The sequence below is a fragment of the Lonchura striata genome, chromosome 26 (assembly GCF_050655825.1).
Source record: "Lonchura striata isolate lonStrDom1 chromosome 26, ASM5065582v1, whole genome shotgun sequence".
In the NCBI taxonomy this organism is placed as follows: Eukaryota; Metazoa; Chordata; class Aves; order Passeriformes; family Estrildidae; genus Lonchura; species Lonchura striata.
The window spans coordinates 6,948,145-6,962,941 of NC_140728.1; the positions used below are offsets into that span (position 1 = coordinate 6,948,145).

Below are 14,797 nucleotides of genomic sequence, written 5' to 3' on the forward strand. Positions count from 1 at the left end.
TTGTAGAGTTTAATTTTTCATCCACGTTTTGGGTTGTGGTGGGTTTTTTCCCCCAAATATTGATATTTTGAGTTTAGTTGATGCTGGGACCTGAGGGACCTGCAGAGGTGCTGCCCACACCCAGCAGGGACACTGGGTGATGCTGGTGCTGGGATTCTGGCTGGAATTGGGTCACCTGGATGACTTGTGATGGTGCCCTGGGTCTGCCAGCTCTCCAGGCTGCCCTTTGGGCTGCTCTCCCTGATATTTTTTAAGCAGTGCATCCTGGCCCTGCTGTGGGCAGAGCTCCAGCAATGAGAAAATGCTGCTGGAGCACACGGTGTGCACGGTTCGTGCCTCTGCTCCTCCCCTGCTCTGAGGGATCAACGCCAGGTGCTCGGTGAGAAATTTGCTTTTTGTCAGAATCTGTGGCATGGATGACTCTGAGATTGTAAAAGTCTCTGTCTGTCAGCCCCCTGCCAAAGCAGAAGCCATAATTGGTCTGTGCTGGTTTCCAGGTTGTTTATTCTGTTTATCTCTCACATGTTCTGCTGCCCTGCCCAGCTCTGTCCTGCAGGGCAGCGTGTGGGGCTCTGCCCTCAGTGGGATGTGACAAACATTAAATACCAGAAACTCCCTGGGCTGCATTTACAAGAACGTGCCAATATCTGTCACCTACGTTGGACAGTGTGTCCCCAGCCTGAACCAACAGAAAAATGCCAACACCACAGTGAGACATGGAGGGCATGAAGAAGGAGAAAAAGGACAAGGCACACCCAATTTCCTCCATCTTGTCCCCTTTGGACCCCTCATCTAGAATCCTAAAATTTTACTTTTGCACCCGTGCCACACTTAATTATGGCTTATATCAAACACTCAGAGCTGGTAATTGATCCTGTAAGATTGAAAACTCTTTTCCATGGGCAGAGATCACAGCCAGTGTCTCTGGGGGCTCTGTCCAGGAGGTTCCTGACCCCTGCCAGGGTCCCAGGGCAGCCAGGGGGAAGCTCTGGATTCTGACAATTTTTAAACGTGATGACCTCAGGTTTTTTCACTTCCCTGGTCGTTAACACAGCGAGGTGTCCCTGGGGGTCCCTCCCAGCTGGCTCGGTGCCCGCTGGGCTCTCTCCCAGCCCGGGGACTCCGGGCACAGCATCCCCGGCTGGAGCTGATTTACAGCCCTGCTACCAGCCCGCGAGAACACGACAGAGGCTGCATTCATTAGGGACTCTTTATTAGCAAAAATAAAGGATTTCTTGTCATATCATTTCAGATAAATAAGTGAAAGTTCACCCCGTGACAGAAGCTGTGCTGATGTTGTCCTTGCCTCCAGGGCTGTCCTTGTTTCTCCCACAGCATCGAAGGTGTTTGGAGGGGAAAACAAGCTCAGAATTGGCTCAGTGGGAGATTAATGTGCTTTGTAAGAGGCTTAATTTAAGTTTTACAGTCTTTGGCTGCCCTTGAGCCCGAGCTTTCAGCAGGAGGAGCGACCCATGGAGCAGCATTCCTGCCCTGCTCTGGAATATCCAATTCCCGTGTGGGCAGGCTGCCAGCAGGAATCCCCTGCTGCCACCAGAAATGTCCACAAAGAATAAATCCGGCATAAATAACATTTCCTCAGCTGGGACTTGCACAGCAAACACCAAACCGGCAGTGTTTCATCAGCTGGGGGCCCTTAAACTTCTAAATATTAGAAGTAAAAGCCTCTCTTGGGGTTGTGGCATTTTCCTCTGGCTCGGGGTCCACCGGGGTGAGGAGGAAGCTGAGCCCTAAAATCAGCCACTTTTGGAGGCTTTTTGAAGCTGCTCCCACTGCTCGTGGGGATTAAAAATCCAATCCCACCCTTGGCAGTGCTGGGAGCAGCCCCACGGATTTGAATGCAAATTACCCGAGCCACCTTAAAATGGTGGTTAATTAAACATCCTCTAACTTCTAAAAGAAAATGAACAGCAGTAAAACAGTGAGTAAAACCCAACCAGAGACTGGAAAATACTAAGGTTAACTTTAGAAAGTGCAGGGTGGCCGACCCTGCAGCTCTGGAAGGCAGATACTGAGCGATATTTAAGCCAAGTTCTATTAGAACCAAACATTTTGTTCCTATTATTAATTTTTAAAATTTAATCTACAGGCTGAAGTCTAAAGGGGAGTCAGCCAAACTGTTGCTGTGGTTTTTTCTCCTCCTAGATATAAAACCACCTGATTGCATAAATAAATTTAGATATGAGGAGAGGGTCATTTGCCTAAAATTAAATTTTGTTGAGCTCAGAGCTGGCCTTGCTCCTAAATCACTTGGGATAAACTCAGATTATTGTCTGCCCTCAAGAAAAACACTGCTTTGGACGTTTTGAAGCTATGAATAAAATAGCACTGTGATAAACAATATTAAAATATTAAACAATAAATAGTAATTTACAAGCTCATCACTCCTTCCTTCAAAACATATTGTAAACATCAACACTGAGGTATTAGAAATAATAAATAATAAATTCATCTCTTAAAAAAATCAGCTCTTAAATACAATATTAAGCTGGAAGTTATTGTAACTCTTAACCTGAACCTTGAGATAATGTAATTTGAGCTCTTGCAGCCCAGAGTGATTTTTAACAGAGGATTTGGTGTGGAAAATGCAGACTCAGGGCTGCTCTCAGTTCTTTCTCCTCATTGTTAAATATTTTTCGATGTAGTTGATGAAGATATCAAACTCTCCCATGGCCTTGTAGATTCCGTTCTTGTCCATCTGCAGGGGAAAGCCAGGTGTGTTTAGTGGCTGTCACATCATTGAATGTGATGCACAGTGCCTGCACAAATCCTCCTCCCATGGACACCTCCAGCTCCTCTGCCCAATCCCCTGGGAATTCCGGAATTCCCACCTTCAATCATCCCTCTCTGGATTCCTCAGCCCAATCCCTTGGGAATTTCAGAATTCCCACCTTCAACCATCCCTCTCTGGATTCCTCAGCCCAATCCCTTGGGAATTTCAGAATTCCCACCTTCAACCATCCCTCTCTGGATTCCTCAGCCCAATCCCTTGGGAATTTCAGAATTCCCACCTTCAACCATCCCTCTCTGGATTCCTCAGCCCAATGCCCTGGGAATTTCAGAATTCCCACCCTTCAATCATCCCTCTCTGCCTTTCTCTGCTGCAAGAATTTGTGTGATTAAGGAGATTTTTGTGCTCTGCTGTCCCCTCTGAGCTCCCTGCCCTGCCCAGGTTCCTCCCTGCCCAACCCTGGTCCTTACCCTGCTGAAGGTCTCCTTGATGTGCTCCATGCTCCTGCTCCTCTCCTCACAGGTGAAGAATCTGTGCTGCAAAGGGACACCAGCACGGCCTCAGCCCCGGGGGTCCTCCCCAGGGCTCTGGTGGTGGCTGTCCCCTCCTCCTGTCCCTTGTCACTGCTGCTCCCCACCTTCCCCGTGTGCCCGCAGCAATTCCAGCTGGTTTGCAGAAGGGACCAGAGCTCCCAGCCTGTCCCCAGCCCTGTGTCCCTGCTGCCAGTCCCTGGGGACAGCAGCTCCATGTGTGGGACAGGGTTTGTTCCCCTGGCCCCACTGGTGGGCTCATGGCCACTCCAGGTGTGATTTCAGCAGCTCCAGCATCCAGGTAAGGGACAGATCTCCTCCTGCCCGCCCTTTGTCTGTCCAGCCAGGGCTGGCTGCACCGAGCACTCCTGCACCTCCATCCCTGAGCTGCTGCCAGCACTAACCCCACCCCGGATCCCCGCACCCCAAACCCTGCCTGCCAGGACCCCGCTCCTCCACCCCATCCCACCGCCGGGCCTGCCCTGCTCCGGGGCAGCGTCCCCGTGCTGGGAGCGCCACTCACACAGCGCCTCATCATGGCTCTCAGGCTCAGCAGGAGGTTGCCCAGGTCGCCCATGCTGTGCTGGTGCTCAGTGCTGGTCCTGATGGCGCTGGGCAGCACCTTCTCCATGTAGAACCCCATCATCTCCGACACTGACTGGCAGCCGATCCTGCCCTGGGGGACAGGAGGGGGAGGTGGTGGGGAAGATGAAACAAGAAAGCCTCATATAAATATGATTGCCTGGCAAAAGATTTAGGAAATACAGAGATTGAGGTGGTAAGAAGTTTTGAGATACCAAACCTTAGTTACTGAACAAGTAGAAAACAATAGTACAGCCAGGATGAAGACAATCCCCCCTTCTGGTTGGACAATGCCCTTACCTACAGATATGCCCAAAGGTTAAATGGAATGTTCAATCTCACCCCCAAAATGTACGGTTCATCCCACATTTGTAACCTCCCCTGAAGCATCAGGAGTCTCTGACCCCACTGGCCCAAGTACCAGTGACCCCATTGGCCTAAATCTTGTTCCAGCCCACCTTGAACCCCCTGATAAGGGGTCCCTGAGGAGCCAGATGCTCTCTTGGAATTTCTGTTCTCTTGGAATTCCCACTCTCTGGGAACCTTCGCTCTCTTGGAACTTCCCCCCTCTCCTGGAGCATCCTCTCCCTCTTGGCATCCTCTCTTATCTCCCTCTACCCCTTGCCTCTCCCTTCCCCCATGCCCTAGGGTCTGCCACGGGTCTCATCTGGTGACTTCCACCCTCTCTAATAATCCATAAATTCTAAGAGCAGCCTTCAGAGATCTCTCATCTCCATCCACCCAAACCATCCTGGAGTCCAGCGTCCCCGCAGGGAAGCCTGCTTGGGGATGGCCACCAGCACGGGGGTGGGACTGGCCAGACCACAGCTGGGCTGGGAGCCACGCTGGCCACGGGGCAACCTCGTGCCAGCCCCGCCACAGCCACACGTGTCCCTGCAGGGTGGCACGGGCAGCCTGGCGTGACAGCAGCACACGCCCCCGTTTCCAGCCGGCTTCCCCCTTCTTATGAAACGCCTGCCCAAGGATGGGGAAGGAGGAGGAGCTCGCAAGAGAATGAGATTTTTACCTTGATTTCCTCCAGGAGGTCAGAGCTGAGCAGCTGGATGCTGAGGTCATCATCTTTGGATTGCTGGGGGAGGATGGAATTGAAAAATGAGCTTTTGCAGGCACGCAGTCAAGTCTCCCCATTTGCCCTGACAAGTGATCCTTCCCTTTTTGCATTTAGGGTCTCCCTGCAGCAGAGGCAGAGGGCACCCGCTGCACGTGTGAGCAGAGCACGGTGCCACCAGGCAGAGGGGTCACTGCTCCTCAGCCTGGCAGCACAAGGACTGTTCGGTTGGGCCAGCAAGAAAACGAAATCACAGCCTTTGGTGCCATCGAATTTGTCAATGTGAAACTGCTGGGGCTGAGCTGGAGCCGCTCTCTCTGCTCAGCTGCACTGCGGTGCCTCTGAGGGTGCCTCTGCACACAGCAAAGCTCTCCAGAGAGGTGCCAGAGCCCTGGCAGCCCCTGGGAGCCAGCCCGGGGTCTGCCAGGGCAGGAGAGCTCAGTCCCCCTGCTCTGGTCACCCCTGGGAGCCAGCCTGGGGTCTGCCAGGGCAGGAGAGCTCAATCCCCCTGCTCTGGTCACCCCTGGGAGCCAGCCCGGGGTCTGCCAGGGCAGGAGAGCTCAGTCCCCCTGCTCTGGTCACCCCTGGGAGCCAGCCTGGGGTCTGCCAGGGCAGGAGGGCTCAGTCCCCCTGCTCTGGTCACCCCTGGGAGCCAGCCCGGGGTCTGCCAGGGCAGGAGAGCTCAATCCCCCTGCTCTGGTCACCCCTGGGAGCCAGCCCAGCCTCTGCCAGGGCAGGAGAACTCAATCCCCCTGCTCTGGTCACCCCTGGGAGCCTCCTGTTCATGGGGAGAAGGGGTTTGTTCTCCTGGTGCCCTGTGCCTCCGGCTGCAGTGGGGTGGGCTGGCACCACCCAAAGCATTAAAGCCTTAAAAGCTGTCCTGAGAGGTTAAAAATATTCCTCCCCAGCATTATCTGGGAGATTCACAGCCAGCTGAACATCTAAAATCTTGCCTGTGTTTGTTTGATGACAAACACCAGCCATGAGATTTCTCAAGCTAAAGCTTGAGATTTGATCTGGAGAATTATATTGTTTTATTGCTAAAACACATTGCTATGGACTAAAACAGCAACGGGGCTGTGACCAAGCACCTCTGTCAGCCACAGCAGATGCTCTGAGGGCATCGTGTGCTGTGTGCTCAGCAGCCCTGAAGCTCCTGAGATGCAGAGCAGGGACCTTGCATGGGCACCAGTGCAGGTGTTGTGCTCCTCCCCTGATAAAACACCTTGTGCAGGTTTTGTGGCTCTTTCAAAGAAAAAAAAAATCTGCAGCAAAAGATTTCCCTTTTCACCTGGCACCGACTTCAGCAGGGTTGGACCTGGTTGCCCCGAAGAAAAAAATTATTTCCTTCCTATTAATTCAGTGATTAACTTGGTTTGCAATATTTTGGGGGAAGCTTGGCTAGAGAGGTTTGCAGAGGTTCCTTATGAAACCTCGAGCTCATTGTTAATGAAAAAACTAGGAAGAAAAGCCTGGCAGATTTCCTCTCGGCGAGCAACGAAACCGAGCTGCCCTTAACACAACGCAGCCAAATCATTTCTGCTGGGAGGAAACTCTTCCCCCTCCTCCAGATCCCGGAGCCTCGCCAGAAAGGTAAAAAACCAGAAAGGCAAAATGACCATACTTACAAAATAATCCTTAATTTCCTCAAACTTGAGCCGCAGCTCTTTGAGCTTGGCGGGCAGGAGCTCGGGGAAGTGCAGGCAGGAGGGCTGGGCACGGGTGGGCACGATGCCCAGCAGCAGCAGCAGGATGGGCACGGCTGTGCCCGTGGTCCTCATGCCTGGGCAGGGCTGCTCCCCTCTGCTGCAGCTCTGGGCTGGATCCCACCGGAGGCCGCCAGGCAGATCTGCAGCTTTCACCTTGATGGAGCCCCTAATTTATACATCACTCCATTTCCTCTCCCCATTTCCTGACGAGCAATATTGGGGTTTTAAGTCAGTATTAAGCCCAAATGTCACTTGGGTTTCCCGTCAACTTGGGTTTCCTGTCCTCTCCTCACACCCCATCAATTTTTTTGTGCTTAGACTCTGCATTTTTTTTTTTTTTTTACATTGCTTGTTTCTTGTAAATTTAGCTGTGGCTGAGGAGGAAAGCTGCAGAGACACACAAAGAAGCCAAGGTCCTGCGTGATGTTAATTTACTCTCACAGTTCCATTTTTTATTTTTGGATCAGTGTTGTATTGTTAGGGGGAAAAAAAAGGTGTTGCTACTTTTAAATCTCAGTATCAAACCTGCAGAGAGCATCACTCAGCAGAATTCCTTTTCATGAACTGTACAAATTCTGTCTCTTCCTTTGGCATTCTAATCTGCAAATACACATCATCACCTGAAATCTTCATTTTTAATTCATTGGGTGTTTTTTTTTGTTTTGTTTTGTTTTGTTTTGTTTTGTTTTTCAGTTAGCACACATGTCAGCTGAAGCCAATGTGAATTTTCACTGCTCAGCAAGCTCAGTTTGTGCTCCCAGATATCAGCTGGATGCCAAGTGGATCCCAGGGGAGGATCCCAGCCCTGCTCTGGTCCCTTGTGGATCCTCCAGGGCACGATCAGGATTTGTGCCACTGCTTTGATGCCTGGTGTTAAAGTGCATGAGCGGGTCATAAAAATTCATTTCCCAGGCTTTTAAATCTTTTTTTGTTTCCTAGAAATGGACAGCAGCCCCATCCAAGCAGCAGAATGTCCTGTCTTAGCTGGGACTTATTGTCCCAGCTGTGATAAAATTGTCCCTTCAGAGCCACAGACAATTCCTGTGACGTGTCCCCATTTTCCGTTTCCCTCTCTTTTCTCCTCTCTTTCTGTATCTATTTTAGCCCACGCCCCCTGCTTCCTTGGGATAAAGATTTCACTTATTTATTCAGGAATTTGGTATCCAAGAAAGTGAGAGCGAAGATAAATTTGGCTTTTCTGAAATCAGGGGATTTTCTTTGAAATCCCTCATGTTATTTCACAAGAGCTCATTCTTCCCAGTAGGAAAGCATTCCTCCATTAGGGAACAAATCCCTTAAATTCTCATCTCCTTCATCACACTGATCTTCTTTGAAGTTGAATTTGTGAACCTCTGAGAGGGGCATTTATTGCTGGAAAAATGCAAAGTATTGTTTGTTCCTGCATACTGTGAGTTCTTCCAGTTTATTTTAGGAGCAGGACAGAGGAATGGTTGGCATGCACGTGTGTAAGAGCAAAGGGAGGAAACATCAGCCACTGGAGAGTCTGAGGCAGGGGAAGTGTGGGATTTTGTGATTTGTTTTCCTTTTTTCTGTTGGGGTTGCCTCTTGCAGAGGTGATGGGGAAGCTGCTCCTGGGGAATCATTGCAGGGACATCAGTGCAGCTGACTCATGGCCTGGGTCATGTTTTTGGTGACCCATTTTTGTTCCTCTGCTCTAAATCAGCCATGGGGATTTTCTCCTTGACTGTCAGCAGAATCCATCTGAAAGGAGAAGGGCTGAAAGCTTGGACAAAATTAGTCTTCATCTCAGTTCCCACAGGCAAAATCCCACCTTTCCCTAGGATCCCACACATATTTTTGCTTCTTTTGCATTAATTTGAACCTGCCAGGGATCAATAAATCTGCAGTGCCAAGACCTGGATGGCTGCTGAGGCTTCACCAGGGCATGGAAGCTGATGTGCGAGGTTGGTTTATGTGCTCCTGGATCCCCAAATCCTGGAGCTAATCCCAATCCCTTTGGGAAGGATGCAGCCCCAGGCTCTCCCCTGCAGCTGAAGGGCTGCTCAGCCTCAGCTGTGGGTTTAGGAGCTGGTGTTTTTATGGGGTACGTGGCAGAGGGGTTTTGAACAGGAGAAGAGAAGAGAAGAGAAGAGAAGAGAAGAGAAGAGAAGAGAAGAGAAGAGAAGAGAAGAGAAGAGAAGAGAAGAGAAGAGAAGAGAAGAGAAGAGAAGAGAAGAGAAGAGAAGAGAAGAGAATCACCAAGTTGGAATAAACCTTTAAAATAATTGAGTCCAACCCAGCCCCAACACCTCAACTCAACCCTGGCACCCAGAGCCACATCCAGTTTTTTTAAACACACCCAGGGATGGGGACTCCACCACCCCTCGGGGCAGACCATTCCAGAACTTTATCACTCTTTCTGTAAAAAACTTTCCCCTAACATCCAGCCTAGGCAGCAACAGGAGATGGAGCAGCCCCACGGCGTTGGGAGCCTCCTCCCATCCTGCCCAGCAGCTGAGCGCTCGTTTCCAAACTTCTCTGGTTTCGAGCCACCCTGGCTCTCCATGAAGTCACAGCTGACATGCTGAGCGCGCTCTGGCTCTGGTTCAATTCCCTCCAGCCCGCTGTGGAAGCCTGGGCTGTGTTTTGGGGCTGGCAGCAGCGTCAGGCAGCCGTGCCCGTTCCGCAGAGGAAACTCTGGCGTGCGCAGGGCGATTCTGTGCTGTGTTTACCTGCGTTTCCTCTGGCCCGTCAGAGATCTTGACGGTGCAGTTTCGCTGTGACTCAGCCCTGCTGAGCGCTGTGGAAAGGCGGTGGCTGCACTACTACAGCAAGATTCATGAATGAAGAAAACACCTTTTCCTAAAGAGTGTCCGGGGGCCGTGGGTGTAGCGCTGAACCTTTAGGAAACAGCTTTTGTCTTTGCCAAGAAGATCGCTCCAGGAAGGAGAGCGTGTTCTTCAAAAGCCATTTGTGTGCTTTCAGAAGCCATCCGTGTGCTTTTACCCCACCTCCCCCAAACTTCTGACAGTGGCAGGTCCCCAAGAAACAGCGGGGCAGCAAATGCTGCCCTAAATTCTGTGCTGAAACGGAGGCCCGTGGGCAAACGCGTTCTCCCAAAATGTGACAAGAGAAAAGGCTGGTCCTGGACGTGGTCTGGGCAGGGTTTGGGGTCGGATGTCCTCAGAGTCCACCACTGGAGCAGGGTGGCTCCTCCTCACTCTGATAATTGAAAGGCCTTTTCTTATCTTGGCAAGGTTTGATGAGAAAAAGTTTTACCTTTTTTTGCCCTCTTGGTCTCTGCATTGCTTTTAGAGAGAGGGACATTGTGTGGCACCATCCCTGCAGGGCTTTCACTGTCCCTGGAGGGGCTTCACCATCCCTGGAGGGGTTTCACCATCCCTGGAAGGGTTTCACCATCCCTGGAAGGGTTTCACCATCCCTAGAGGCATCCAAGGAATGCCTGGACGTGGCATTCACTGCTCTGGTCTGGTGACAAGGCAGGGGTCAGTCACAGGTTGGACTCAACGATCTCAGAGCCTCAGTGATGTGTGATTCTGTGATTTTCTGCACTATCTATTCTAGACATAACTTGGAGTATCCCCTCCATTTCAAGGCGGTCACAGTGGTGTTGTTCTTTCTTTCCTTTGCAGAAATTCCTCATTTCTCATCCCTGCAGCTCTGGAAGATCTGCTGCTGGTGACGCTGGTGGGGGAAGCAGGGACAGGGTGGCCTTTCCTTCACCCCATGCTCGAAGCGATGGCACTGCTCTCTCAGCAGCCCAGTGCTGATGACTAACAGTTCCTGGTGAAGCACCAAGTGCTCTGCTTTGTGTTTTTTTCAATATTTTTTTTCCTGCCGGCAAGGCGTGACGTTGGATATGTCAAATGTGGAAACCTGGTCAGAACTCGTGACTCACGTCGACATCAAAAGGTAAATCCCAAATTGCTCTTTGGAAATTTAACCAATGTCACTGGTTTATCTTGTCCAGAAATGGGTTATTAATCATGAATTGGTGTCACTGGACTTTGACGTGACTTCTAAAGTGACACAGAGCGACCGTTACATAAGAAGTTCTTAGAAGGTCCAGAACATCCATGTGATTTCAATTAAGCTGGAACTCTCTGGAATTGCCACATGAAGGAGTCAAGGGATGGAGACTTTCTCCCCTCTGCAGATGCAGTTTTGGTGATAAACTTAACTGAGAAATATTTGCACTTTTTAATCGCACACATAAACCTCCCAATATTTGCAATTCTGTTGCAGCCTAAGGCAGAGATTGAATAATATCCAAATTTAATATCCCCCCTGGAACTCCAGGGTGCCCTCTGCCAACCTGGAAGAGCGAGTTGTGCTTTATTCCCTCTTTTCCATGGGTTTTGCCACTTTGAGCCCTTCTCTGAGGTGTGTGAGGAGTCGTGGGCGAGGTCAGCGATGCTGCCATCATCCTCCTGGGGCTTTTCCCACTCCATAAAGAAAACAGAGGTGTTGTTCTGGTTTTTTATCTTTTATTTCTCCTGAAATCAGCTGCTGACAGGAATTTCATGATGCTCACAGCACTTAGAGAAACCAACAGGATCTTGGCACTGAGTCTGAGTGGGGACTGTGTGCTCCAAGTGAGTTTCTTTGCAGATAACTAAAAAGTGTAAAAGTATGCAAAAAAACCCCAAACCTTGAATATATAATCCATTGGCCCAAATATCCCTTGCACTGCCTTTTTTTGGTTTTTTTGATCCTTCCACAGAAGCAATTTTGAGCAACTCCTGCCCTGAGCAGCTCATTGCACAAGTGCTGCTTTGAGGAGTTTCTTTTTTCTAGTTCTGGTATTACTTGGGTGGGGGCGAGGAGAGGAACGTGTGGATCTTCTGGAGAATATTGACTTTGTCATGATTTAGCACCAAAACTCTGACCAATAACACGAGCCCAGCCTATTTATAGTGCTTAGGGGTCATAAGACAGAAACTCCTTATCACGGTTTGAGAAATCAGATCAGCCCAAGCCGCTGCTCGGAAGCTCCAGGGTGAATTTCAGAGCCAGCTTCACTCCCTTTCCACAGCAGCACCAGGCCCTGTGCCAACACTGCCCTGGCAACCCCCACCGTGGGGTTTTGGGGTGGTTTTTGTGTGGTGAACACGGAGAGGGTTTGGAAATCCTGGGGTTTCTCTGTCACCCCACGAAGTGCAGATCAGCTCCGGCCGGGGTCGGATGGTGGCTCATCCTCGGAGCTCGAGGGATGCTGCAGCATCCCCAGAGCTGCCAGGGGATTTTCCGCGTGCTCCCACAGTGTCTTTCTGCTCCAAAAGCGTTGCTGTGGTTTTTTGATTAAAGAATGATCCACCAGATGAGCTTTTCGGGGGTTTCAGAGACTTTTAAAAGTGTTCAAATTCCCCTTCTGCTTTCTCTTTTTTTTTTTTTATACAGAGGGAACAGGTGATCCAATCTCCTTCTCTTGACAGACATCTTAATATGGAGACCCAAAGAAAATCATGGAATCCTTGAGTGCTGCGAGTTGGAAAGGGCTGTGAAGATCATTTATTTCATGGGGGCAGAAGCTGAGTTATAAAAGAAGTAGAGTTCAATTGAAATCCTGCTGCTCCCCATGGGAGCTCTGGTGTCAGCTCCACTCCTCAGAGCTTCTCTCCTCGAGCTCCTTGAATTTCCCTGGGATTTATCTTTCTGGGGAAGCCTGAGGAAGATTTACTTCATGAACAGCATCAGGGATTTATGCCTCTGTTTGGTTACTGCTCTCCCTGTGGCTTTTGAGGACTGTAACTAGGAAGTGGAAGATGAAGTTGAATGGTGGAAAATCCCCCACACTGTTTAAAAATAAGAAGACCAAAAAAAAAAAAAAAAGAGAAAGAACAAGATCTAAAGCAAAGTTCCTCTGCTGTCGGGAAAGGAGGGAACTTCATCCCCACTGCTGTGTCCAGCAGTGTCTGCTGAAAATACAAAGTCAAATGAAGAGCCAAAATCCCTGCAGTGCCCCTGATTTATATTGATGGCTAAAAGGGGTTTTGCAGGGAGGAAATGCTCTGGATTTTCCAGAGCTTTCAGTGTTCTCCAAGGTCAGGGGACAGAAGGCCAAGCTGGTCTCCCCATGTGTGCCAGGATCAGGCAGAGCTACCCAGCGGAATTGCAGAAGCTTCTGGAAAAATCAACCTTGCACCAGAACATGATTTTCCAGGAATTTACACCTAGAGTCAAACAAACAGCGCCAAATGTTTCTGTTTTTTGGGTTTTTTTTATCAAATTGGGCAGGAATTGGTGGAGCCCAGTGGCTGTGACGTGCCAGCCTTCCCTGCTTGTCCAGTGACTGTGCCCTGGGGCCAGAGCTGGAGCAGAACTCCCCAGGCTCACGTGCATCCATCCCGAAACCAGCCTTGTCTCCTCGGGGTTGTGAAATGGAGAGGAGCAATATTAACACAAAACCGAAACCCGGCGCCGCGACCGGTTGCGTACAGAGCCAACAGCGAATTTACTGAAACACAGCTTTCAGTTTTGGTGAAAGCTGAACCTGGCTGGCTATTGGACTGATTCATTTGCTCCCTGGATTGTTCAAAAACGGAGCTGATAGCAGCCAGCTCTCAGTTTCTCCTTTATTAGGTGTCATTTATTGCCTGCACTGTCAGCACATTTCGCCCGCGGGGCAAACCCAGGGGCTGTGTGGGACTGTCCGATCCATTGGCTGCTCCACGCTGCCAAACCTGGTTTTCCATCAAAATTCATTTTTGGGAATATGCTTTAGGGGTGGTTATGGGGGTGCTGATTGTTGGACTAGGTGATCTGGAAAGCCTCCTCCAGCCTGGGTGATTCCACATTTCTGTGAAGTGACCTGTGTGATTTCTGTCACAGCAGCTTTTCATTCTCCAGGAATAAGGATGGGAGGAATAGGAGAGCTGGGTTGGGGCAATAGGAGAGCTGGTGATGGGTTTGGGGAACAGGAGAGCTGGTGGTGGCTTTGGGAATCCCAGCAGACCCTGGCCCAGAGCCCAGTGCTGGTCCCAGTGGTGTTGGTGCTGCTGGTGGCACCGCTCTTGGAATGTGATGGATGATTCCCTCCCCATTTTTGGGCAACTCCTGAGCTGTTGCAGTTTTGGGATGAGAATTTCCCAAGGGTAATTCGATTCTCCAGTTGGTCCATGAACTGGGCAGGGGTGAGCTGGGCTCCCATGGGCTGGTCCTTGGCAGCACAGGGAGAATGAACAGCCTGGCTTTGGGCACAGGGGCCCTTTGGGTCCACTGACATCGACACAGAGGTGGCAGCTGAAACCCAAAAAAAGCTTTTTGAGCTGAATTATTTTACCCTAAAAGCCTGAATTATGCATTTCCCTGTGGGGAAGATGCCATTTATGATAACCAAAATATGAGCTCACGTTTTGCCAGAGCAGGGGAAACAATTATCTAACCTTCCACACCCCGCACCCTGGTGACTAAATCAGTTTTCTGCAGAACAGCTGTTGATGCTCGAGATCCTCCACCACGCTTTTCCTCTTCCTCAAAGGTGAATCTTAGAAGAGGAGGGGAAAAATAAAAGAACATTTCCTTTGATTTTTAATTTTTTTTTTCAATTTCTTTCCACTTTCAGGGTGAAATCCTCCCTCAGCAGCAGCAGTGCCCTTGGTGAGTCACTGGGTGAGTGTCACATCTGTGCTGGGCAGGAGGTGGCACAGGTGGTGGCATTGCTGGGACGTGTCCCTGACCTGGCCAAGGATGACAGGGGGAGCCCAGGGTCACCCCCAGCACTGGGGTGATGTGGGGGACGTGGCACTGTCCCCTTCCTGCTGCACCTGGGGACACCCTGGGCTGGGCTGTTGGTGTCTGATGATGGCAGGAAGAGCCCCAGAGGGACAACCATGGGTGATGCCCTCAATCAGGAGGAATCAGACATTGTCTTGGGGTGAGGGGAATTATCCTGGATGAGGGACATTGTCCTGGGATGAGGGACATTGTTTTGGGATGAGGGACATTGTCCTGGGTGAGGGATATTGTTTTGGGATGAGGGACATTGTTTTGGGGTGAGGGACATTGTCCCAGATGAGGGATATTGTCCTGGATGAGGGATATTGTCCTGGATGAGGGACATTGTTTTTGGGTGAGGGACTTTGTTTTGGGCTGAGGGACATTGTCCTGGGTGAGGGATTTTTTTTGGGGTGAGGGACATTGTCTTGGGATGAGGGACATTGTTTTGGGGTGAGGG

At 50.3% G+C, this 14,797-nt stretch overlaps 1 protein-coding gene across 2 annotated transcripts; it reads right to left on the minus strand.

Moving 5' to 3' along the window:
• Window positions 1–1,198: 1,198 nt before the first annotated feature.
• Window positions 1,199–6,762, minus strand: IL10 (interleukin 10). 2 transcript variants are annotated; one of them, XM_021535346.2, is made up of 5 exons: window positions 6,559–6,762; window positions 4,889–4,951; window positions 3,803–3,955; window positions 3,220–3,285; window positions 1,199–2,716 (listed from the first exon to the last, which is right to left on the minus strand). In XM_021535346.2, exons 1-5 carry the CDS (start codon window positions 6,709–6,711, stop codon window positions 2,624–2,626), a joined length of 528 nt encoding a protein of 175 aa, XP_021391021.2. In that variant the 5' UTR covers window positions 6,712–6,762; the 3' UTR covers window positions 1,199–2,623. The 2 variants fall into 2 exon arrangements, with proteins under 2 accessions (XP_021391021.2, XP_085417499.1); XM_085561373.1 differs by lacking the exon at window positions 1,199–2,716 and having other exon boundaries at window positions 2,992–3,285; window positions 6,559–6,722.
• Window positions 6,763–14,797: the final 8,035 nt, after the last annotated feature.

What these genes read in the sequence shown, in the direction of transcription:
- IL10 (XM_085561373.1), bottom strand. Translation starts at nt 6,711, where the DNA reads ATGAGGACCACGGGCACAGCCGTGCCCATCCTGCTGCTGCTGCTGGGC. An exon ending in ACCTCCTGGAGGAAATCAAG is followed by an intron (nt 3,956 to 4,888) that starts GTAAAAATCTCA and finishes CCTGTCCCCCAG; the next exon opens with GGCAGGATCGGCTGCCAGTC. An exon ending in GAGCCATGATGAGGCGCTGT is followed by an intron (nt 3,286 to 3,802) that starts GTGAGTGGCGCT and finishes GTCCCTTTGCAG; the next exon opens with CACAGATTCTTCACCTGTGA.